The sequence below is a fragment of the Pantherophis guttatus genome, chromosome 2 (genome assembly GCF_059756535.1).
Source record: "Pantherophis guttatus breed Tessera chromosome 2, ASM5975653v1, whole genome shotgun sequence".
In the NCBI taxonomy this organism is placed as follows: Eukaryota; Metazoa; Chordata; class Lepidosauria; order Squamata; family Colubridae; genus Pantherophis; species Pantherophis guttatus.
The window spans coordinates 274,378,180-274,404,770 of NC_142064.1; the positions used below are offsets into that span (position 1 = coordinate 274,378,180).

A 26,591-nucleotide genomic window follows, 5' to 3' on the forward strand; every position below is an offset into this window, starting at 1 on the left:
GCAACGCTAATAAACCGGGCAGATGGTTGGCTTACACATTGAGGAAAAAACAAAGTATACGGACTATAGATAGTATTGATATTGGAGGGAAAGAAAATTTTCAACAAAAATTAATTAAAGAAGCTTTTGTGGACTATTATACCAAATTATATGCCAAGGAGGAGGTGCAGAATGGACTTATAGAAAAATATTTAAACGATAAAAGAGTTACAAAAATTACTGATCAACAAAAGGAAAGGATGAATTATCCTATAACTGAGGAGGAGATAATAGTAGCAATTAAACAGTTAAAAACAGCCAAAGCTCCTGGTACGGATGGTTTGACTGCAGTGTATTACAAAACCTTGCAAGCTGAAATGGTGGAACAACTTAGAGACTTATTTTGCAATATTCAACAAGGGGGTAAAATACCCCCATCATGGACAACAGCTTACATATCTTTGATACCAAAAGAACAAGTCGGTCCTAAAAAAACCAGAGAATTATAGACCAATATCTCTTTTGAATACAGATTATAAAATCTATGCAAAAGTATTAGCCAACAGGTTGATGCCAGTAATCCAAAAGGTGATTCATGAGGACCAAGCGGGATTTATCGAGGGCAGACACATGAAGGACAATGTAAGGCAAGTAATAGATTTATTGGAATATCTTGACAAGAATAAACAGATTCCTGCAATGCTGGTCTTTTTGGACGCAGAGAAGGCCTTTGACAGAGTTGATTGGAATTTTCTACTAAAGACTTTAAAAAAGATGGATTTTGGGGATCAATTTATACTGGCGATTTCAGCAATTTACCAAGAGCAAAAGGCACAGATCATCATTAATGGAAGTTTGACAACAGAGTTTAAAATTGAAAAAGGAACAAGACAGGGATGTCCGTTGTCCCCACTTTTATTTATTCTAACACTAGAAGTCTTGTTAAATACAATACGGGACTCTAATACTTTGAAAGGAATAAGGATTAGGCAAGAGGATTACAGAATAAAGGCATTTGCAGATGATCTGGTTGTTACCCTATCACAACCAATGGAATCAATAATCCTGATGAAGGACATTATACAAGACTATGGTAAAGTTTCAGGTTTTAGACTGAATCCAAAAAAGACTAAAATGATAGTTAAAAACATGACACAAGATCGTAAACATGAGCTTGAAAGGAGGGCAGGTTTTGAGACTGTACCTAAGGTAAAATATCTAGGAGTTCAGGTTGCAGAATCAAACATGAAATTGTTTCAAAATAACTATGAGGTGTTGTGGCGAGAGGTGCAGAAAGACATGGAGACTTGGAAAAAACTGCAGCTGCTTTACTTGGAAGAATAGCAGCAGTTAAGATGAACATTTTGCCAAGATTTCTTTTTTTGTTTCAAATGATTCTGGTGCTTAAAAGTGATAAACAATTGAAAGTTTGGCAATCTGGAGTGAATAAGTTTGTCTGGAACGAGAAGAAGCCGAGAGTGAAATTGAAAATTATGCAAGATGTTCCAGAAAGAGGAGGTCTTAAACTTCCAAACCTACAGTTATATTATGATGCAGCAGCTTTAACTTTAACAAGTGATTGGTTTGGAAGGAAAAAGACTGGAATACTGAATGCAGAAAGTTTTGATCTTGAATTTGGATGGCATGCTTACTTATTTTACGACGACAAAGTAGATAAAGTATTTAAAAGTCATATACTTAGAGACTCTTTGATGAGAGTTTGGAAGAAGCACCGATTCAAATGGGATTATAAAATACCGCTATGGCTGGATCTTGGTCATACTTTGTGGAATACAAATATAATGTCACTCGGGGGGGGTTTATATAAAGAGGTTCTTTTTACAGATGCGGGTAGATGGCAGCTGAAGACATTGCAGACACTGTTGGACGAAGGGATTAATTTAACTTGGTTACAATATAATCAATTACAACTGAGATGGAAAGAGGACCAAAAAACTGGTATTATGTTGCATGAGGAAGAATTGGTTAGACATATAAGAGAGAAAGGTCCAATGCATATCAAAAGGCTTTATAATGTTTTGCTAGAAAGAGATTCAGAAACTGAATTAGTTAAAGACTGTATGATTAAGTGGGCACAGAATTTTGAAGAACCAGTGATGCTGGAAACATGGGAAAAAATTTGGGTTCAGAATATTAAATTTACACAGTCGCAGAACCTGAGGGAAAATTTCTACAAAATGTTTTATAGATGGCATTTAGATCCCAAAAAGTTGTCATGTATGTACCCTAATGTTCAGCCAAAATGTTGGAGATGTGAATGTTTGGATGCTACATATTATCATGTCTGGTGGACCTGTAGGAAAGTTAAGGCTTTTTGGATAAAAATTTGGTGGGTCATGCAGAATGTTTTGAAGAAAAAAATTCAATTTTCTCCACAACTGTTTTTATTGGGTATAGTTAAGGGTTTTACATTGGGTGAAACAAAATTGATATTGTATATGATAACAGCGGCAAGATTGTTGATAGGTAAATACTGGAAGAATGAAGCTTTGCCCACTATTGAGGAATGGACTTTGAAGATGGCCAGTTTTGCAGAGATGGCGAAGATTTCAGTATATTTAAAAGACTGTTCACAAGAGACTTATGAGTGGGAATGGAAAAGGTGGATAGAATATGTTCAGAACAAATATCAAACTAGAAAGTATCAAATAGCTTTTACTTGAAAACAATGTACTAGAAATTTTTTAAAGTAATGAGATAAAGAGAAAAATTATACAGGGGAGGGAGGGGCTCAAGTTTATATATAAGTGTTATATTAGGGTTCTTCATGATTATGAGTATATTATAGGGAAGTCTGGGGGGAGGGGAGGGTTAGGGAGGGTTAGGGAGGTTGGGAAGTTTGGGGGGGGAGGTGGGGGGGAAAAAGGGGTGAAAATGTAATTGTAAAACTTTTGCAATAAAAAAAAAAAAAGAAGCAGTGACCTACCCAAATATTGTGTACATGGGGAATATTGTGAGATATAAAGACATTCTGACAGATCGGGGAGAGCTGAAACAAAAACAAGAACTAGAGAGTCAAGGGATTGAGATAGATTGGTATAGAAGATTGCAAATACAATCAAGATATGAAGCAGATTATAGACCAGTGATGGCTAACCTTTTTGCCATCACGTGCCAGGAGAGGGGGTGCCCATTTCCCAATTCTCGCTGGGACAGGAAGTGACATTTTTTGCTGTCCCCAGCCTCCAGAACCTCTCTAGGAGTCTGTAGGAGACTCTCTATGAGTCTCTGGAGGCCAGGGACAGGAAAAAATGTCACTTCCTGTCTCACCAGGAGTCGGGAAATGGGCCTTTCAGCCTTGTAGAGCCTCCAAGGGAGTGGGAAAGGCTGTTTTCGCCCTTCCCAGATACACAGAGAGGATCTGGAGCCAGGTAAGAAAGAAAAATGGGCCTTCCCCACCTCCCAGGCCCTCCAGAGGCAGGAAACAGCCTGTTTCCCTACTTCTGGTGGGCCCAGAAGGCCCGAAAATCAGCTGGACGGCGCGCGCATGCACCCCAGAGCTGAGCTGGCGTGCCCACTAATATGGTTCCGCGTGTCACCTGTGGTCATAGACAATGTGACTTTAACTTAGGGAAATCTGAACTGGATGAAATATTGACAGGAACAGATGAGAAAATGATTAAGAAACTATATAATTATTTATTGTGTATTAGACTAGAAGACAAAGAAGTAAAAGAAACAATGATAGCATGGACAAAGAATTTTGGATACACCATAGAATTGGATAAATGGCAACAACTTTGGGAAAGAAATGATAAATGAACAATGGCAACAGCCTATAAAGAAAACTTGTATAAAATGTTTTATAGATGGCATATGCCACCAGAAAGATTAGCTAAGATGTTTAAAGATAAATCAGCTAAGTGTTGGAAATGTCACCAGTTGCCGGGATCATACTATCATATGTGGTGGTTGTGTAAAGAAGCAAAACAATATTGGGTGAAAATACAAACATGGTTAGAGGGAATGTTGCAGCAACATATAGAGTTAAAACCAGAGATATTCTTATTGGGAATTTTACCAGAGAATTATAGTAAAGAAGATACATTTAATTTAATTTAATTTAATTTAATTTAATTTAATTTAATTTAATTTAATTTAATTTAATTTAATTTAATTTAATTTAATTTAATTTAATTTAATTTAATTTAATTTAATTTAATTTAATTTAATTTAATTTAATTTAATTTATTTAATTTAATTTAATTTAATTTAATTTAATTTAATTTAATTTAATTTATCAAATTTCTATGCCGCCCAACTCCCAAGGGATTCTGGGTGGCTTACAGCAAAAAAATAATACACCAAAGAACATACATATTTGATTATTCATATAATAACAGCGGCTAGAATTGTATTTGCACAAAACTGGAAAGCACATAAAATCCCGTTGGAAGGAGAGTCTTATTTCTGAGCTTGTTCATTCCTGGATGTATGACAAATTCTATTACTAATTGGTTTATTTTACTAATTGATGATTATGTTGGAATTTAACGTCATTAACATTATACTCTTCATATGTTTATTTCCTTCAGTTTTAAATAGCCTTAATTGTCACATTGATTCAAAGGAAGAATACAAAACACCAATAACTGCAATGAAAAAATTAAATTTGATAAGCCTAAGAAACAATTTCACTGTCATTTCTCTACTTTTATCATGAGATGTTCCTTAGTGTTTAGATCTGGCCTCAGAATAATAATGTAGCACTTTGGGAAGAAGATGCAGCCCAGCAGTCCAGCACTGGAGGCCAAGATGGAGAAGACCTGAACAATCACCATGGACTTTCCTTTGGTGCTCAGGTAGGTGGGCAAGAAGGAGACCCAGACACTGCAGAAGACCAGCATGCTGAAGGTGATCAGCTTGGCTTCATTGAAGGCCCCAGGGAGATTCCTGGCCAGGAAAGCTACAGTGAAGCAAATGGCAGCTAGGAAACACATATAGCCAAGGCCAACATAAAACATGGTGACAGAGCCTTCATTGCATTGAAGGATGATCGCTCCATGCTGGGAGTGGAGGTCAGAGTCAGGGAATGGGGGAGAAATTCCCAGCCATAAGGCACAGATGAAAATTTGGCCAGCAGAACCAGAAAGGATGATGGCATTGGCCAAGCTCTTCCCCAACCATCTTCTCACTTTGTTCCCTGGTTTTGAGGCTAAGAATGCCAGCACCACCGTGATTGTTTTGGCCAGCACAGATGACACAGCTATTGAGAAGACAATGCTGAACACAGTTTGTCGGAGAAGACAGGTGGCTTTCCTTGATCGTCCAATGAAGAAAAAGGAGGACAAGAAGCAAAGCAAGAGGGAGACCAGGAGAATGTAAGAGAGGTCCCGGTTGTTGGCTTTCACAATGGGAGTTTCTAGGTATTTAAGGAATATGATTAAAATGAATCCTGTGAATAGGAACAAGAGTAGGGCAATGGACACCAGGATGATGCCCAGAGGTTCTTCATAGGAGAGGAAGATTATTCTTTTTGGGATACATTGGACTCTGCTCTCGGTTGGATATTGATCATCTGGGCACTTGGTGCACTTTTCAGTATCTGAGAAAACAGAAAGTAATATTTCTTTTCTTTTCACCTTTCAAGAAAGATCTTCTTTGGATGTCAGATGATACTGACCAACCATGGCAGGTGCCAATATTGAAAAACCCAAAGGGGCAGGTTGACAATACTAACTGTGACTGTGGGATCATCCCACTAACTTTATATCATTTTATGACAGAATGCCCCCTCAGAAGGTTCTCTGGATCTCTGCTTGAAATACATCATCTCAAGGGCATTGCTGCCCAATGACTAAATGGTCCAGATATCCAGTAATAGGTTTAGCCACTCTAGTAACTCTTCATACATAATTTAATTTTATTCATAATTGTACCCATCATTTCTATTATGCATTTTTAAAATAATTTACTGCTCTGCTGTTTTATACTTTGATGCACATTTTATATGCTGTTTCTGCTAACTTTATGTATTAGTGTCGTATTCTGTTACACCGTATGAAATAAATACAATTGCATAGTTGGTTCTCTCTTCTTTTTTTATTAGATTTATATGCCGCCCTTCTCCGGAGACTCAGGGCGGCTTACAATGCGTTAAGCAATAGCCTTCATACTTTTGTATATTTTATACAAAGTCACCTTATTGCCCCCACAACTGGGTCCTCAATTTACCTACCTTAGAAAGGATGGAAGGCTGAGTCAACCTTGAGCCTGGGGAGATTCGAACATGCAATAATTGCAGACAGCTGAATGTTAATAACAGGCTTTTAGTCTGTTGAGCTATCCAGGCTTTCCCTGATTTCTGTTTAGATTGGTTTCCTTTTAATACCAATATGGAAATATAGCTTTCCTATTAGAACCACAACTATATCCCTTTTTTGTTGCTATTGTAACTATTTGTATTTCATTATTTTGAGGACATCTCCAAACTGGCAAAAAAAAAAATATATATATATATAGAAATTTCCTCTGGTGCATATTGTCTTGTATGATCCACCATGGTCTTCTATCTCTTCCTGCCTCATCCCTCAAAATCTTTTTCTTATTCCTCCCATTAGGAAGAAATTGGGAACCCTGAAAATTGAGAACCACAAAATTGTTAACCTTAGATGTCTCTTTTAAAATGCACATTGATCAAAATGCTCTGGATGAATCTAGTAGCCTTTTTTTTGGCGTCACTCACCTTCCTGAGTGGAGATGGTCCCCTCTGGACAAGGAATACAGTCATAGCAGCATACTGGCTCTCCTTTTCGAGCTTGCTTGAAAAATCCAGGATGACAATTTTCCACACATTTGGACCGAGGCAAAGACTAAACAGGAAAACCAGGAATGCCAAACAAAATACGTTAAAACTAACCCTTAATGAAAAATGGAGGTAGACATGAACATTAGTCAACTAGTTGCTGGACTTCACTTAGGTAAATAAGAACGTTTTAAGTAACTCTCAATGTTGCAGGAGATACAACGACTGACAGATTCTTCATTTAATTTCTCCCTTTTGCTGCTACAATATCTCTTTGCAATACAGGACATTTCTACTTAATAAATTCTGGACCAAAGCAATTGAGAAAAGATTTAACCATGAAGTGACAATTAGTGTCACATACATACATGCACACACACATACAAACACAGACATACACACATACACAAATACATACATACACATATATAAATACAACCACATGATTGTATTACCGTGCACTACTCCTTTCTTCATTTACCCATGAATTTAAAGTGAGATACTGGGTTCATATTAAAGCTTAGAATGAAATTTATTCTAAAATGTTAATGATTTTTTTTTATTTTACTAGATTTTTAAAAATTGAATAAAACTGTGATGAAGAAACCTGTGACCGGAACTGGAAAGTTTTTTCTGGACTACATGTATCATTGCAAGGCCATCCCCATTCAAAAGAAGTCCAGGACCACCTCCAATAAAGGAAAACTTCATTATAAACGAATGCATGGACATCGCAGATGAGTGAATTCCCATGTTGTTTGATGTCTCACGCATGTGGAGTGCACACTCACATTTCCGGTGCTGGGTGAACTGGTGGTGACAGAATGTGAAGCCCACTTCTTCATGAGAACATGACCCTCAAAAATCAGGCATTTTTTGCTGTATCACATGTGACATGAATATGAACCCTGTGACAGGGTCAAGCAAGGTTTTCAGAAAAAGGTTTTTTTTCTGTTTAGGAGACACCAATTAGCATGAAAAGGCAGAGCTACATTTATTATTGGTTAAATATGCAGTCTCCTTTTTTTCCAGAGAGAGACTTAAGGTAGCTGACAATCAAGATAAACAATTGCATTCAAGGATGTTTCATATGAAGTGATAAACTAAAGGCCAAATCTAAGTAACTCCCCCCCCCAAATTGTCCCTCATTTCTTCCAAAATGAGGAAGGGCTTTTCTTCAGGTCAATCCTTTTTTTAAAAAAAGTTTTTAATTAATCATTCAAAATTAAAAACATCAGTCATAGATATGACCTCAATGGTTCTAAATATCTTCCAACACTTTAAACTAATACAAATTATATTAATGTTAATATTATAATATAATTCTTTAACCTTATATGTTATTTATACATAACATCATACTAATAATCTATATGATATTTCTATACAATTATACATACTTGTCTATTAATCTATACCTGTACCTATTTATGCAATTTACATACATATTTATCTATCATAACGTATATATTTCTCATCTAACATTACACCTTTGTCTCAGCTATCTTCCTTTTATCTAGCCATTCATAAAAACATTTCCAGATTATATAGTACTGTGTTTCACATTTATCCTTTAGCTCCAAGGTAAGTCTATCCATTTCTGTGCAGTTAAGAATTTTTAATATTATTTCCTCTTCAGTTGGGGTATCTTTCTCTTTCCATTTCTGAGCAAAGGCTATCCATACCGCTGTGAGTATATGCAGTAATAGATAATTTATATCTTTCTTATATGTACCCTCTGTTTTCCCAAGAGGAAAAATTCCAGCTTAACTTCTATTTTATTAATAAAATTTCTTCAAGCCAATTCTTTATTAAATTCCAATATTTTTTTGCCTTTGGGCATTCCCACCACATTTGGTAGAAATCCCCCATATATGGTAGAAATTGGGTCAATCCTTGTTTCAGTGCTTCACTTTTCTGCATCATGTACCATCAGAACAGTCATTATGATTTCTTGTGAATGGAAAGCTTTGGACCTTCTCCCTAGGAGCAGAAGGCCTATTCTTCTATCCCCAAGGCATGAAAGACAAGTATGGAAAATTCTGACCACTATGATCTATTTAAGAATATAAACTTGCCCAGCCATGATAAGCTAAACCTGAATGCCAAAGCATATTTCCCAATGGTGTCAACAGGAAACATGTCCAGTCTTGGTTAGAGTTATCCTTGCCTCTTTCACTTCACTGGGAACCTGGGCTAATCTTAGGCAAGGAAACAAGACAGGTTGATGCTATCAGCACTTAAATCCCCAATAGATATACAAAATCTGTATATCTGTTTTATACAGATACCAGTTGCACAGGGGACACAAAATAGCCATATGTCCAGCCGGTTGACATCATAGCGGGAACGGACTGGAAAATAGTGGGCTCTGATGAGCCACGCAAAATCCAGCCAGATGAACCACTGGCGGGAGGCTTTCAAGCCATAGCTATCTTGTAGGGATGGTGAAGAAAGGAGAGGTGTTTTGTGGACCGTGAGGAATTGGCAATTTCCTTGCTGGAACAGGAACAGCTCTCCCGAAGCGGCAGCGGGGGCGGCGACCATCTTATGTTGGCCGCTTTGAAGCTGGGACAATTGGACCGAAGAATTGAGAAGGAGTGGCATTTGGATGGAGTGCCAGAACTGGGTGAGCTAACTGCCAATTTAAGCTAAGAAAAACGGGAATTGAAATCTTAAAAGAATCCCTGAATTTGGATTAGTGGCTATCTGGCACTCGGGGAGAAAAAACACAAACGTAGAAAAAAGAGAAAGCATGGGCTATAACATAAAGAATCTAAGAGAAAGTCTTGGATTTGGAAAATTGGGAAAAAGCAAAATATTTTTAAAAGGAAATCAACAGTGTTCGTGTCACGAGTGTTTCCAGGATTGCTGTGGCTATCTGCCTACTCACAAACAGTATGGTTTCAATCAAGCCATCTACTGTTGGCAATTACCTGCAAGCCTTCCCCGCCCTAGTTAATTGCAGGTTAACTCCCTATATAAGCAAGGACCTTTTGCTTGCTACTTGGGCCTAGTCTTCTAGGCCTAAATGCACAGCTCCTGCAGGAAGCTTGGTGCAACGCCGCAGATGGGAGAAGAATGCAGATAAGGACTCCAGACGTCGCCACAGAGAGACTCCCACGGATGCTTGCCTTTTGCTGTTTTGTAGCACGCAAGCTATCATCGGGACTGTTGTTGCTGGACCTTCTTCCTCCCACAAGCTTCAAGCAATGTTTGCTGTTTGAACTGTTTTTACTTCAGGTGACTTTCAGCTGTGAAGCTCGTGCTGCTCCCATTATGATTGCCTTGATGATGTATCGACGCCGAAGCTGCTTACCTTCATGCTAGCTTTATTCTTTTGTGAACTGTTTCGGTATTGTGGAGAGGGATCTAGGGAGATAGCCTTGCTTCACATACCCAGATAAGACTTTGTTTTCAATGTGTTTTCTTAAAGACATAGTGCTTTTTAAATGTTTTAAAGTAAATTATATTTTTACACAAGACGCCTCTGTCAGAATCATTTCAGTCTCAGTGTGTTTACTCATGAGCTGGTTCACGGTCCGGGGTACCCCTCAACCCCATTTCGTCACAGTTGGTAGCAGAGGATGGTTTAACAAACTTACGCTCATGTGGTAACACGCTAGACTGGAATGTCTGCAGTTGAATAGATGTTGACTAGGGCAGCAGCAGCAGCAAAAAGTATGAAGTCACAAACTGGACTGTCTGGGGCTCAGGCCAAAAATGTTTTGGCTGAAAAACCCCAAACTCTAATTGATTTAGAGAATAGTGGAGCTGTAAGTTTTGGAGCAGAGGCCTCAACTTCTGAAGGGCCTAAGATAGTGAGTAAACCATCATCACCTAAAGAAGTAGAGACTGGAAGAACGCCACTTCAGGTCTTGAAAACAAATACAGAGGTGGATGATGAGTTTAGGAAGGCAATCCTTCAGTTTTTAGGTTTGCCCACAGTAAGTCAGAACCCGACTGCTGATTCTAGCAAATTATTAAAGAATCCAGCCGTGAAAGGAAAGAAGATCGAAGTCCTACAAAATGCCGGATCGGTAAGAGACTTTCAATCTTTTCCTAAAACCCCCACCTCAGACCATAAGTGGAGAATGGGGGATAACAGACTGCCTGATTCAAATGTTCCTGCTTCTTTGTTAAACCAGCATGGCCAAGTTGATATTGCGCCACCTGCTGCTGAAGCCATCATAGATCAGGCCATAAAGACTTTAGCTCCCTTGATGACATCAATGACTTCTGCTAAAAATTTAAGAGACTCTCATGTTGAGCGTAAGGTTGCAAGTGTGATAGAAACTTTGGCAACCATTTTAGGCGATGGTTTGCAGGCACCATCGGCTCAACAAATAGTAGCTGCACATACCAAAGCACCCCTGATGTCTGCGACTAATTCAGCGCACGCCACGAGTGGGATATATCCATCCGTGATGACATCGACATCCAGGACGGTTCCGGAGGCTGCCTCAACTGAAGATAGGAATTTGGGAGCGCGTCCAAAAATTCCTATAGATGTGCACCAGAGAGGACCCTCGAGTTTTTATGATCAAGCCAGGATGAGCTTTGCATCCGCACAACCTGAAGTTTTAATCCCTCCCATTGGGGAGGAACGATTGCCAGAATGCCTGATGGAAGACACTGTGCTGTGTGCTTCCATTCCAATGCCTTATTGCCCGTTCCAGGATGGACCACATTTTGAACATCAATTAATGTCTGTTTCCATGTTTAATAATGTACAGGTCCTTCCTCCTAATTTTAAAAGTTTAAGTGTGGGTGGAGGAAATTTCAAGGAATGGGTTAAAAGTATTCAAGTAATTTTAATGAAAGAAAATGTTTTATCGTTGTTGTTAAAACCCCCACCTAGACCATGGTCCTTAGAAGTTGATCTTTTACATCATAAGGCCTTTTGTATTTTATTGATGTCTATTGACCCTGCACTATATCCCAGTTTACCTAGTAACCTGACCGTAACAGAAGTTTGGGTGAAACTACATAAGCTATTTTGTTCAAAAAGCTCCCATGTTACAAACAGAGTTTATAGGGAGTTCTATTCCGCAAGGTTGAAGGCGGGAGTAGATATTAATGAACACTTATGTGAGTTAAACAGGTTAAGGCAGGAATTGATGTTGAGGGGGGAAACAGTGTCTGAACAAACCCTCATTACTGTTATACTCAATTCCCTTGATCCTAGCTGGGATAATTTTATATCGCAACTGGATAATGTTGATTGTAATAACTTATCTTTAGAAGTGTTATCTGGCAGATTGATTGCAGAAGATAACTTGCGAAAATGCAGGGCGGCTTTTCACAAAAAGGAAAAACCTTTAAGAAGGCCCGATAGTTCAGATAGAGCATATACTATCAGAGAATGCTTCAGTTGTGGTTCAAGAGAACATTATAGAAGGGATTGCCCACAAAATGTGAATGCTAGGGCATGCTCAAAGGTACCTTCTGATAATAAATGTAAAAGGAGGCCATTACCTCCTGGTAGAAAGCCAAGTGTAGATGTTCCTAACCACAGAAGGGGTAAAAAGCCAAATAGAGGCAACAAAGGGAACAATCCCAGGTTTAATGATAGCTCTGTAGGTATAGTGGAAACTACTGAGTCAGAGCTTACAAGGGAACAGCGAGAGCAACTATGGTTGATGGACAGTGGGGCCAGTAACCATGTTGTCAGTGACCGAAGGTTGTTTGTTAATATGAGAAGGCATCAATCCATAGTCAAAGTTGCAAACGGTAAAAAGGTGAATGTTGTTGGCATTGGAGATGTTTATATTCCTGGGATAGGAAAGATTCATGGAGCATTGTATGTACCAGAGATAGATCATAATTTGCTAAGCCTAATGAGGATATGTGAGAACCCTAGAATGGAGATTCTGTTCTCAGGAGGAACAGCTGTGATCAAAAACAACAAATGTGTGATTGGGGAGGTTTTGAAGATAGGTGGCTTGCCTTATTATTCCCCCAATACAAATGCTGAGTCCTGCAGCGATAGCAATTATACTATCTCATTTGGTAGTAACAATGAATCACAGTTAGAACTAGGTGATGAGGATCAAGACTTTCACCAGAGGAAGCCTTGTAAAGACAAATGTAAAGTTAATAAAAAGTTTTTAAATTTTAATTTAGAGTCAGATAGTAGGGAACCTGAAAATGCTAATGCAATTGCTATAGGTGAGCCGTTGCACAATGAATGTGCTCACTTGATGCATCGCAGGCTAGGTCATGTGAGTTTTCCTATAGTGAAAAAGGTAACCGAACGCTCAAGGGGAACCAAGATCAATGATTGTAACACATTTCTAGATTGTTCAATTTGTAGGAGTGTAAAGTTGAAGGTGAAATCTGCGCCCAAGAGGTCTCAGAGGTACTCTGAACACCCGTTTCAGCTCATCCACATGGATTTGGTGGGTTCATTTGCATCTTCCGTGGGTAAGAGACGGTACTTTCTTACCATAGTAGACGACCATAGCAGATTTGGATTCGTTTTTCCCCTAATGTCTAAGAGTGAAACGTTGACTAAGTTTAAGGAATTTTGTAACTTAGTCCAGAACCAGCACCAGGTCAGAGTTAAGAAGATCTTAACTGACAAGGGGACTGAATTTAATTCCAGGCAGTTCTCCAGCTGGTTGAGGAGTAAGGGCATAGTCCACTTACGCACCGCACCTTACTCTAAGTTTCAAAATGGCGTTGCAGAACAGCGCAGCGACGTATTACAAACAATGATGCGGTGCACCCTAGAGGATTCCGGACTAGACTTCGCATACTGGGTAGAAGCAGTTAGATACACAAATTACACCTTGAACCGAGTGTGGTCTAGTGTGGTGCAGAAGACCCCATACGAGGTGCTATACGGCCATAAGCCTAGCTTGGCACACCTCCATGTTTTCGGGGTGATGGCCGATGTTCATGTCCCGAAGGAGCTCAGGAGAAAGGGAGACCCAATCTCTGTTAAACTGAGATTCGTTGGTTATGAGCAGGGCTCCAAGGCATTTAGGTTTGCCTACCCTAACGGGAAATTAATGATATCAAGGTCTGCCACTTTTCATGAAGGGGCCAATTGGAGTAAGATCCATGCCAATGAGATTCTTACTCAGAACCCTTCCCGTAGTTGTCATAGGCGAGCGGAGGATGTATCGGAGAACCTACCCGAGGATAGGGATACATCTGGTTCTGGGAAGCGTGCATCCCAGGCACCCTTGAAAGGGGTATTGAAGTGTAAGATGGGGGTAGCCAAGAAGGATAGGCACCCAGCTTCTGAGACGCATAGTGATAGTCACAAGGTAGATGACTCATCGGACGACTCTGATGTGAGTGACTCTCCTAAAGGCAGACCAGTTAGGGCTACCAGGGGCAATAAGCCTAAGAGGTACGACGACTTTGTTACCTCAGTCGACCAGGTTTTGGCCACCCCTCAGAGATATGAGGATGTGTTGGCCTTACCTGACCATGAACAACAGAAGTGGCTGGCCGCCATGGATACGGAATTAGACAGCCTGAAAAGGCTGGACGTATTCATGCCAACAAGATTGCCCAAGGACAAGAGGGTGATCGGCACCAGGTGGCTTTTCAAGTAAAAGCCCATTGAAGGTGGGGGTTTCGTCTATAAAGCGAGACTAGTGGCGCAGGGATTCTCGCAGAGATTCCCTGACGATTATGAGGACACCTTCTCGCCCATGGTGCGCCCTGACAGCGTGAGAACAGCTCTCACCATCGCTACCATGCGAGGCGAACATGTATATCAGTTCGATATTCAGACCGCGTACCTGCATGCCCAGTTAGACAAAGAGCTGTACGTGAAGATTCCTCAGGGAGTAAGCCATCGGGAAGACGATGTGTGGTTGTTGAACAAGAGCCTATACGGCTTAAAACAATCTGGTAAACGATGGTACGAGTGTCTCACAAAAAGCCTGAGAGAGATGGGCTTTTTACCATCATCGGCTGATGAGTGTGTTTTTGTCAAGGAAGATCAGGGCATTAGGGAAACAGTACTGTTGTACGTCGATGACATACTATATATTTGCAGATCAGAGAACAGGCATAAGAAGTTCTCTGAGGACCTAAGTAAGAGTTTCGCCTTAAAACCATTAGGTCACATTAGCAAATTTTTAGGGGTGCAATTCGTAAAAACCGAGAAGGGGTTTCGGCTCTCTCAGGAAGATAAGATTCAGGAATTGCTTAAAAAGTGTAGCATGGTAGAGGCGAAGCCATGCGATACCCCTATGGCAACAGACTTCCTTAAGAACATGTACACTGAGAGCACGGAGTTTGAAGATAAGACCCTTTACAAGTCCGTGATTGGGTCATTGTTGTACATTGCAAATTGGACTAGACCGGACATCAGTCTAAGTGTAAATGTGTTATCTAGACATTCTGAACATCCCACACAGTACCATTGGAGCGGAATCAAACGACTCCTGAGATACTTAAAGGGTACTGTGAACTATTCATTGTTATTGGAACCAGAAGCAACTAGAGAATTAAGATTGAGTTGTTTTTCGGATGCCGATTGGGCAGGGGATGTTAGATCTAGAAAAAGTACCTCGGGGTACATTGTATACCTAAATAGTAGCCCCGTGTATTGGTACTCTGGAAAGCAGAAGCTAATTGCAACCTCCACAGCAGAAGCTGAGTATGTGAGTTTGTCCAAAGCTTCCAATAACCTAGTTTGGTTTGACGATCTTCTGGTATGCTTATGGAGGCAGCCCATGCAACCTATAAAAGTCTATGAGGACAACATGGCTGCCATTAACATATCGGAAGCTGATGCTATAGGCCAGAGATCACGCCATATTGATATACAAAACAAACATGTGAGGCAATTGGTGAAAACAGGTTTCATTAAGACTGTGTATTGTGAAACCAAGGAACAGGTAGTGGATGTGTTTACCAAACCGCTGCCCCGTGACCAACACCTCTATCTTCTGGGTAAAATGTCGATGGCTATGTGAATGTACTTACCATTGATGTATATATGTACCCAATGTAGAATGTATGTTTGTTAACCAGTCAAATAGCCGCAGAGAAGGGGATTGTCACGAGTGTTTCCAGGATTGCTGTGGCTATCTGCCTACTCACAAACAGTATGGTTTCAATCAAGCCATCTACTGTTGGCAATTACCTGCAAGCCTTCCCCGCCCTAGTTAATTGCAGGTTAACTCCCTATATAAGCAAGGACCTTTTGCTTGCTACTTGGGCCTAGTCTTCTAGGCCTAAATGCACAGCTCCTGCAGGAAGCTTGGTGCAACGCCGCAGATGGGAGAAGAATGCAGATAAGGACTCCAGACGTCGCCACAGAAAGACTCCCACGGATGCTTGCCTTTTGCTGTTTTGTAGCACGCAAGCTATCATCGGGACTGTTGTTGCTGGACCTTCTTCCTCCCACAAGCTTCAAGCAATGTTTGCTGTTTGAACTGTTTTTACTTCAGGTGACTTTCAGCTGTGAAGCTCGTGCTGCTCCCATTATGATTGCCTTGATGATGTATCGACGCCGAAGCTGCTTACCTTCATGCTAGCTTTATTCTTTTGTGAACTGTTTCGGTATTGTGGAGAGGGATCTAGGGAGATAGCCTTGCTTCACATACCCAGATAAGACTTTGTTTTTAATGTGTTTTCTTAAAGACATAGTGCTTTTTAAATGTTTTAAAGTAAATTATATTTTTACACAAGAAGCCTCTGTCAGAATCATTTCAGTCTCAGTGTGTTTACTCATGAGCTGGTTCACGGTCCGGGGTACCCCTCAACCCCATTTCGTCACAGTTTGGAAGAAAGATAACAAATTATAAGAGGTTTTGAAAAATTACTGAATATTTTGATAAACAATTGGATTTAAAAGACTATTTTGCAATGTGTAGAAACTGAGAGTGCCATCTGCTGGAAAAAAGAAAAAGTACTGTGATACTGTATTCAAATAGACAAAACAGGAAGCAGCTGTTTGCAGAACAAAGGACTATTTTAAGAAGAAAAAGAGAAAAGGAGATATAAGAAAATTACATAAATTTAAATTTAAACGTTTAAGGATTGACTATGTTTTACATCTAGGAGGCTGTTTTATTTCCGTTCTCTTCTGGAAGAGAGCTTCATTCAAGAGAGCTGAATTTGAATAATAATAAATAATTGAGAATAACATTTTAATTTTAAAGAATAAAAGGAATAATCAAAGAAGGAGAAAGCAAAGAAGCGGAGATACAAGAAAACTATATAGTCCTTAAAATCTGGTTAAGTTCATAGAGAAATAATTGGGGAGGTATTAAATTGTTAAAAAATGGAGTTGCAGATGTATGAAGAGTTACTTTTGATGCTTAAAAGCATGCGTGAATTTTTAATAGGCAAAGAAGAAATGGAAAATTCATTTAAAAATACAGAAAAAGAAAAGGAAGAGGAGTTGACAGAGGAAAATTTAAACGAGAAGCAAGAAATTAATAATGTTGAAGAGCAAGTATTAAAAAATAAAAATGAGATAGAAAATTTCACAGAAATGTTTGGGAAAGTTAAAAGAGCAGAAAGGAAAGGGGAAAAATTCCCCCTTAAAAAGAAACAGACAAAAGGGAAAAAGGGGAATATCTGGAAGAGACAAGGGAAAACTTTAGTAAGGGAATTCAAACAACAACAACAACAAAAAAAAAAAGATAAAAGGAGCCAGAAGAAGAAATGTAACATATATAAAAAGAAAAAAAAAGAGAATTGAGAAATTAGAGCGAGATAAACGGTCGTGCAATAAACTATTAGAAAGGGGGATGTTAAAAAGATTTCGAGATGATGGTTAAAAATGAGATGATGAGGTAAACATTAGCAAATATACATAAAATAGATTAATAGATGGGAATGGGAAAGTAGACAATATAATAATAATGGTGTTTTTTAAAGCATTTTAAATTAGAATGAAATTTTAATTGTTATAGTAGTGGTAAGAGAGAAGAAGTATAGGATATACTGTGATGTTAGCTAGATGAAAGCATTAATGAATTGATAAAGAAATATGTGAGAATAACATGGCAGAAATTGAAAAAATAAGATATGATGGAAAATGGTTATAAGTGATTATATGATAAAGATAAATGAAGCCCAGCTGCTGTGGCCTAGAGGTGGAGCTCTTGCCTCACAATCAGGAGGTTGTGAGTTTGATCCTAGGTAGGGGCAGATGTAGGTAACCCTTCATCTGAATAGAATTTGTTTACATTAAATTCTAATAGATAGAAATACAAAAATAGGTAATTTGACAGTACTATTAATTTTGATAACAATGTAATTAAAATGAATATTTAAAATGCTAATTGTATAGAAAATAATAATGTTGAAAACATGAAAATGTTTCTTTTTGCAAAGAAGAAATAGAATATGTTGGTGATAAACCATAGCAGATGGAAAGGGGAAAATAGATAATTTAATCATATTATTAATTTTGATAATAAAGTAAATTAAGATGACTGTATTATTATTAATGAATGAGAAAAAGGAATTAGAGGGACTCTTCCGGAAATGAAGAAAGATGGTAAACAACTGGAGCAATTGTCATTGAGAAGAAATATAAGGCACAAAGTGATGTTATTCAAATATAAAATTGAAAATGATAAAAAATAATGGAGGGGGGAATTAATATGGAAGAAGTTGAAATAATAAGATATGGAGAAAAATAACCAAGGAAATCTCAAAACTAATCAATCCCTAGGTGGCCATACTTGCAGATTCAATCTAGGTACAAAAAAGATAAGGAAGAATTTGGCATTGAGGTGAAAACAAATAGATTAGACAAATTACTGACAGGCCCAGAAAAAAATAGTATTATCCAGATTATATAACTATTTATTAGAATTCAATAGGGCGGAAGAGGTAGTAAAAGAGCCGATGATAGCGTGGGCCAAAAATATTGGACATAATATAAATTTGGATGAATGGGAGACGATCTGGAATAGAAACCATAAATTAACATAAATTAGCAGCAACATACAAATAAAATCAATATAAAATGTTATATAGATGGTACCTAGCGCCCGCGAGATTAGCAAAAATCTATCCAAATGTAAGCCCCAAGTGTTGGAAGTGTGGATGTCACCAAGGTACCTTCTTTCATATGTGGTGCTCCTGTCCTGAAGTGAAAAGGTATTGGAGAAAAATTCAGAATTGGCTACAAGAAGTAATAAATGAAAAAAATGAATTGATACCTGACACATTTCTCCTGGGAATAGTAAAGATGAAATATGGAAAAAATAGAAGATATTTAATCATACATATACTCACTGCAGCCAGAATAGCCTATGCCCAGTACTGGAAAGGAAAGGATATACCATCAGAGGAACATATTATTCAGAAAGTTCTAGAATGTGCCGAAATGAACAAATTAACGTTAGAATTGAACAAGAAAGAAGACTCAGAATATTATACAGTGTGGGATGATTGGTACAGGTGGATTGATAATCGAGTAAAGAATAGATAGAAGTTAATACAAATTTTAAGATGCATATAGGAATACGGAACGATGAAATGTAAAGATAGAATCAATCTAACCTGTGTATAAAAATAACACTGTCTGATTGATTGTATTGTATTGTAATATAATAAATTTCAACAAAAATTTTAAAAAAAAGATATGGAGAAAAATGATAAATTTGGGATAAAGGATTACACAAAAGAGATAAATATTGGAAAAAATAAGAAGATTAAGAAGTATTATAATGATGATTTTGATTATGTATATGATGTATAAGATGTGAACTCTGTTCATAAAATATGCATGATGAAAGAATTTTTTTAAAAAAAAAAAAAAACAATAGCCATACATCTTAAAGCATTATCACCTAGCAACCCTCATAGGACACGGCTGAATCAATTTGAAACACTGTTCTATATTACAGCATCCGAAAGATACCTTGCCAAGTGTACTGAAGCGTCCCAAGCCTTTTAAGAAAATTATAAGGGTTCTATTCCCCACATTCAATTCTCACTGTATTGGTGCATAGGCTTAGCCACTTGAAAAGTCTCTCAAGGCTTTGGAAAACAGAGAAAAGACACCAATGTTTCACCCACCTTATTGAGCAACCTTAGCTGTGAAAGAGCATCTGGATTGATAATAAGTCTCTGTCTTTCAAAACTCCCCACTTGCTTTCTAACGGGATCCTCCCTGGACTGAACTATCAAGCTTACGAGGTTCAAATCTGCTGTCACATCCCCATTTTGGTCCAAGTACAGTTTCACGTGGGAAAGATTGCAAAACTCGTTCTTCTTCAGAAATGGATGGAACTAGAAGAGAAATATCCAGGAATGTTAAAAGCAGAAACCTTGGTTTTTCTATCACACGTTGTTGTTGTTGTTTTCAGATTTGAGTCTTTCAGCTACAGTGGTCTCACTTGAGTTGGGACAATGAGTGTTATCACTGTCCTCAAAAGGGGAAAAGAAAGGTTCAGCAAAATTTGTCAATCATATAAATATTGATAAAATAAATAATTGATGAAATTGGTAGGGTATAGGGAGCATTCTAGACTGGATCACAAATAAATTGAACAAACAAATGAAAAGATAATTCATAAAGCCCTTGAAAACAAGGAGAGATTCTGACTGAATGAAAACCATCCTAAAGGGAGGAATAATTTTACAGCTGATCCCGTGAACCAGAGAAGTTTCCCCTTCACTGATTGTTTTAATGCAAAACAGCCATCACTTAGAGAAGATTTAACTGGGATTCCTGCAGACAGAAAGGGTTATGCTGTATCAGTGATGGTGAACCTTTTTGGCACCAAGTGCCCAAATCAGAGCACGCACCACAGCTCTAGAAACCCGAAGACCAGCTGGCCAGCATACACAAGCGGCGGCCACCTGGTTTTTTTGTTTCCACCAAGCACATGTGCACTGGCCAGCTGGTATTGGGGTTTCTGGCATGCGCGAAGACTAGCTGTGCTCCAGAAACCCGAAGAGCAACAGCCAACAGTGTGCATGCCTGCAGAGAGGGCTCTGCGTGCCACCTCTGAAATGCGTGCCATAGGTTCGCCATAACGGTGCTAGGGTCTCCTTCAAATGTATGAACATACAACTCTAAAACGCTAATCACAAATTCATAAAGATAGGAATTTACTTCAAATGCATACATATTTTATAAAATTAACTGTTTAATATCAAAATATAAATGTCATGGTAACCGCTCTTTGGAAAATTATCCAAAAGTGATTAGATGGACCAAACTTGTTGGCCTTTTGAAGCACAAAAAGGTTGAGATAGTTTCCTTTTCCCCTTTGTATTCCTTATCCAAAGAAAGTAACTTTGATGGATCATTGTCAGGACCCCATACCTGCCATGTCTGCAGCCTTTGAGTCCCCAGCCTCTCTTCTCCCTCTTTTCTTCTCCTCTTCGATATGGAGGAATATGCAGCATTCAAGGCATGGGCCAGAGTATTAATCAAAGCGTAAACATGGTAGTTATGTCGGTACAAGAGCCAATTTCTTTCCACTTTGGTCTTCAGTGGAGATTTCTGAGTGCATCTTCTCCGGCCTTTGACAGAAATGATGTCTTCTGAAAAAGAACAGAGAAAAGATTGATCTCCTAACTGTGGTTGCACAAAGAGATCTGGTTCAAAGGAACTGTCCTTTGGCCTTTTTTTCAACTGGAAAATGTAGATCCAAACACTATGGATATATTTCAGGAATATGTGTCTTTTTATTTGCCTTTCCCCAAGGACTGCAATTATCCAGACTTTCCCTTCAATGGGTTCTGGCAAACTTTTAAGTGTTGAATGGAAAAGATGAATTCTGTCCCAAACAGCAAAAAATTCTACGATGTGAACAAAGACACTGACTTGTCTCCACTTGGAAATGGCAACCCTGAGGGGTGCTGTATGTCCAGCGGGTGAAATTTGTTCTGATATAACAGCACAAATTCCATTCCTGACCAGCATAGGACTCAATGTCCTCATGGAATTCTCTCCCTTCTCTGTGTCTGAAGCAAAGAGACCAATCAAGGTCCATCTGAAATGGAGGAGCAGTTGGACAATTCCTGGGTAGTGGATCCCTTCTTTGGGGAGCATCCGGTAAAAAAATGAGAATTGACTTTTATCACTCAGAGCCGCTGAAACAATGTTAGAAGTGATCTGAAAAAGCAATGAACAATGCCGTCATTCTTTCAATAAATCCAACTTTTTCCTCATCAAGGTATTAGAATATTGTATTCCTGATTAGCTAATATTACAGACAGAATATTAGCAAGACCAGATAAAAAATACAAGAAAAGAAAGGAAGTAATTAAAAAAACAATCAGAATAAAGAATGCAAATGATATTTCTTGATTACTCCCTTTTTTTCTGAAATCAGACCCACATTTGCAGATTCAACTGAATTGTTTTGTTCAAATAAAGAGGCATACTTTATGTAAGATTTTTAAATTCTGTCCACAAAGGTTATATGTTGTTTTAATATAAGGATTTTGACCTCCTCCTTATTTTCACAGGTGTGCAGTAGAAGCCCCCAAAGCAACGGGGATGGTGTCATGAGATGATAGGGCTGCTTTGCTGCTTTTCCCCTCCCCAGTATCAATCCCATCCATCACTAGACAATATACCTACACTGGCCACAGAGGAAAGCAACTCTTGAATGCCCTAGAATGGATATGATTGAATGCATTGCTTACCCATCCTACCGATTCACTCTTTTTACTAGATAGAAAGGCACACACACAAACCTGTGGGACTTTGTAGGTGTCTGCTAATGTTGACATCTGGATGGAGATGTCCCTGACAGCTGCATCAACAACAGCCAAAAGGTGGTCCTTCCTTCCACAGCTGTAGTTGGGAACATTGGCTTCTCCAGTGGAGAGCATGTCCAGCAAGGCATCTGAAGTGCCAATAGTGTTCATATAGTTGTCATGGATGTCGTAGCCAAGTGTGAGATTTTGCAGGAGCTGGGAATTCTTATTGACCACTTGAATAGCGAAAATAAAGCGTAGGATTTTAGACCGATCAGAAGATATGCTACTGTAAAAGAATGTTCATTTTTATCATCACCATTACCATCATCATGAATAGCAAAATATATTTTATATTTTTGATATATTTTTGCTTGACTAATCAAAATAAAGCATAGCATTTTTCAATGAGTATTAGATAAACTCTTGTAAAAATGAACAAACAAACTGTTGTAAATATGATCATGTCATTATCATCAACAGAACCAACAATATACTTCTTTTCAATCTAAACCACTTTCTCTTTTGAAGCCTACTGTAATTGAATAATTACGGTAGAACTGCCATAAAAGGAAGAGGATGCTTCAAAAGTGATCCAGAAACCAATTCTAAAACTAAGTTATCCTGTATTTCTATAAGGATCTGGAAGTAAATATCAATGAGTAGTTGTATTTGAAATGAGCTGGGCAGGGGAAAACTACAAGAATCACTAATTTAAATAAAAATCAGTATTCAAGTCATGAATTCAAGATTAAACAGGCAGAGGAAAATAACGTGGACTTGTTTCATATTATTTTTCTGTTCCATCTTTGGATTTGAATCTGTTCCTCAAAATAAGACAAAGAAAGCATACAAATTTCAATGATTTAGGAAATTAGACAGGAGAGGTGCTGCCATATCCATCTGGAATAAGTGGAATAAGGAGAAAAAAGAATGAGCTGTTAGAATTATAAATGAAGGGAATGCAACTCCATTATCCTGAATGACTTACGAATTAGACTGACTAGAAGGAGCTGCATTGAAAGCGAACATTACAGGAGATATTTTTGTTTCACTGGTGATAACAGCAATGAGATGGTCTCCTGGTCTGTAATAGCTCCATGGTTTTTCTCCATCCTGGTGTTCCAGAGTCAGTGGACATTTCATTCTAAGCTTCCCAGAGATTGGCTGGGGCAGCAGTAGCATCAGAAGCAGAAGTAGGAGGTTCATAATTCATGGGGCTGAATCAATTCCCTTCCTGTTTCTAAACAAGAACAAGAAGAGTTGAAGAATTAAAAGCCCTGAGAATTAAAAGAGACAAATCATGCTTCACCTGGAAAGGAGAGAAAAGGACATTTAACAGCACAGCACCTGACTGTCCTAAAATTCACATAACACAGTGTGACTTAAAGCATTTATCCTTTTCTGATGCAAGATCCCCTCCACAGTACTTCAGTCTGATGTTTACATCAAAGGCAGTCACTAGAGAAGTAGAAGGAGACATCTCAAAGAGCAGGATGATGATAATTACAGTGAGAAGCAACTTTTCCTCTGGGGACCCTGAACTTATTCCTGATATACAGCATGTTTGTGAAAAAATACAGACATACCCCTGAGGGCAGTGTTCTTTAATGGTTGTGGTCTTTCCTGTCAGGACCTGTCCAGAAAATGATGCTGGAGGGAAATGCAGGATTTCAACACCTATGTATTTGATTTCTGCTATCCTTCAATATGGACTCTTTTCTCCAGAGACTGCTGAGTAAGGTCACCCAGAAACATGGAGTTTGGTGCCACTCTAGGTTGAGGACACTGAATATTTTTGGATTATATCATTGTATAAATATGAAGAAAGATATAGGGCTAATAGATCTTTTTTCCCCTTGACACCAATTGTTGTGACCTAGGCCCAAGTAGTTATTACCAGACACAATCAGTCCTAAACAAACCTGTTTTATTGAAACAGCTGAGAGTTACTTCATTCTCAGTTTAGTTAAAATTAAGGGGCCAATCATCTCCTGGCCTTACTCCCGAGTCGTCCTTTTTGCTTTAGCTGCTTTTGCCTTCTGGCAGCTCTTCACATGCGTGCACTAGGATCAGGCTCCTCCTGTTCCTCTGCCTCTCTGTTACGTGCTTCTGGAGGCTCCGGAGTCCGCTCATCACTCCCAGATGGCCCTGGCCCCATCTCTGCCTCTAATGCAGAGCCCTCGTCTGGACTTTCCCCTGACTCCAAGACTGGCCCATTTCCCTCCCTTTACACTTCAAGAGCCAAAATAAACAGCAAAGGGGACAAAGGAAAATCTTGACTTGTCCCCTTCTGGATATCACATGGTTATGACACTAAATTTCTTGAATAAAATTTTCAGCAAGACTCATATCTTCCAGAACATTAAGCAAAAAAGGCCAATGCAAATGATCAAAGGCTTTCTCTGCATCTAAGAACTATACAGCTAGTTTTTTGTTATGTTGTTGTAAAAGTACTATGGCAACCAACACAGTTCTCACATTGTCTTTTGTCATTTAAGTAAAAAGCCACATTGATCTTCATGAATAAATTCTTGGAAAATGTTTTTAGATTACCAGCTAAATTTAATCTGAACACTTTATCATTACCATTCATAAGTGAATGGTGATTATAAACATGCAATCTGCATCTCCCTGTAGGCGACTCTCTACAACTCTGAGGAAGATGCATCCTGAGGGTCCCCCATGGCCCCACCAGACCCTCCAGCCAAATTCTCCCCTGCAGCCACTGCTCCCACTTGCCCCAAAGGCTCCACTTGGGGACACTCCAGGGGTGAAATGGTATCAGTTCGGGCCGATTCACCCGAACCAGTAATAAAAAATGCTACTGGTTCACCGAACCGGTATTAAAAAATGTAAAAGAAAAGTTCCGATGATCAGCTGAGTGACGCACAATCGTTGGAACTTTTTTTTTTATTTTACTTTTTAAACATTTTTTTACAACCAGTTCAGACAAATACATAGTAAAAAAATGCTTTAAAAAAGTGAAAAAAGGACACTCAGACGATCGCGTGAAACAGCTGTTATATTTCACATGACTGTGAAACCAAATCACTTGTTCAAGTTTCCAGTGATTTTTGGAAAATTCAGTCTGTATCAATCTAGTTATTGGTGGTTCAAAATAAAAGAAAGAAAGAAGGAAGGAAAATGGAATTTTCAACAATTGGTGGCAGAGATGGGATTGCCTCAGATTCTGGATACCCCTAAGTGGCATCAGTGAAGAAGAAGAATGAATTGTCTATTGGAGAGAATTTAGTTCAGGGAGATCTCAAACCCTCCAGGCACCGGCCTCAGAAATGACCTGATCTTTGATTAGGTAATTGGAGATGGAAAAGCTTGAATCCTTTTCCCTCACACTTGGTTTGGGCAGAAATAAAGGTAAAGGTACACCTTGCACATATTTGTCAGTCATTCCCAACTGTAGGGGGCGGTGCTCATCTCCATTTCAAACCCGAAGAGCCAGCACTGTCTGAAAACATCTCCGTGGTCATGTGGCTGGCATGACTAAATGCCAAAGATGCATGGAAGGCTGTTACCTTCCCACCAAGTGTGCTCCCTATTTTTCTACTTGCATTTTTTACGTGCTTTCGAACTGCTAGGTTGGCAGAAGCTTGAAATTTTTATTTCAAACTATACCAATAAAACTGGAGAAAAAATAATTTGAAGAGTTGAAGAAAATAATGTGGAAATATGTGTGGCAAGGAAAGAGAGCAAGGATTAATATAAAAATGCTACAAGATGCAAGAATTAGAGGTGGGTTTGGCCTTCCGAGTTGGGAATTGTATTATCAAGCGATGGTGTTAACATGCATTAAAGAATGGATTTTATTAAGGAATACGATATTATTGACATTGACAGGCTCAGACTTAACCCAGACAGGACCGAATGGCTGTGGGTATTGCCTCCTAAAGACTATGTTGACTGTCCATCCTTGGTTCTGGGGAGGGGGAGAAACTGTCCCCCTCAGAATGGGCTCGCAATTTGGGTGTCCTCCTAGACTCACAGCTTAGATTAGAGCAACATCTGACAGCTGTGGCTAGGGGGACCTTTGCACAGGTTCGCCTGGTGCACCAATTGAGACCCTACTTGGATCGGGAGGCTCTCCTCACGGTCACTCATGCCCTTGTCACCTCACAGTTAGATTATTGCAAAGCGCTCTACATGGGGCGACCCTTGAAAAGTGTTCGGA

At 38.9% G+C, this 26,591-nt stretch overlaps 1 protein-coding gene and 1 long non-coding RNA gene across 2 annotated transcripts; both read right to left on the reverse strand.

Moving 5' to 3' along the window:
* Positions 1 to 4,640: 4,640 nt before the first annotated feature.
* LOC132709248 (vomeronasal type-2 receptor 26-like) lies at positions 4,641 to 21,024 on the reverse strand. Its single transcript, XM_087885307.1, has 5 exons — positions 21,018 to 21,024; positions 20,329 to 20,417; positions 19,763 to 19,975; positions 6,686 to 6,812; positions 4,641 to 5,545 (listed from the first exon to the last, which is right to left on the reverse strand). The coding sequence occupies exons 1-5, from the start codon at positions 21,022 to 21,024 to the stop codon at positions 4,641 to 4,643; spliced, it is 1,341 nt and encodes a 446-aa protein (XP_087741433.1).
* Positions 21,025 to 21,619: 595 nt separating this feature from the next.
* LOC148115937 (uncharacterized) lies at positions 21,620 to 23,916 on the reverse strand. The gene is made up of 3 exons (XR_015732718.1): positions 23,394 to 23,916; positions 22,400 to 22,638; positions 21,620 to 21,812 (listed from the first exon to the last, which is right to left on the reverse strand). It is a non-coding gene; the product is annotated as an uncharacterized LOC148115937 (long non-coding RNA).
* Between the last annotated feature and the right edge of the window lie 2,675 nt (positions 23,917 to 26,591).

Coding starts and splice junctions, on each gene's coding strand:
- LOC132709248 (XM_087885307.1), bottom strand. Junction 19,976..20,328: donor TCTGGTTCACGGGATCAGCT/GTAAAATTATTC, acceptor TTTCTCTTCTAG/TTCCATCCATTTCTGAAGAA. Junction 5,546..6,685: donor GACCATCTCCACTCAGGAAG/GTGAGTGACGCC, acceptor CTGTTTTCTCAG/ATACTGAAAAGTGCACCAAG.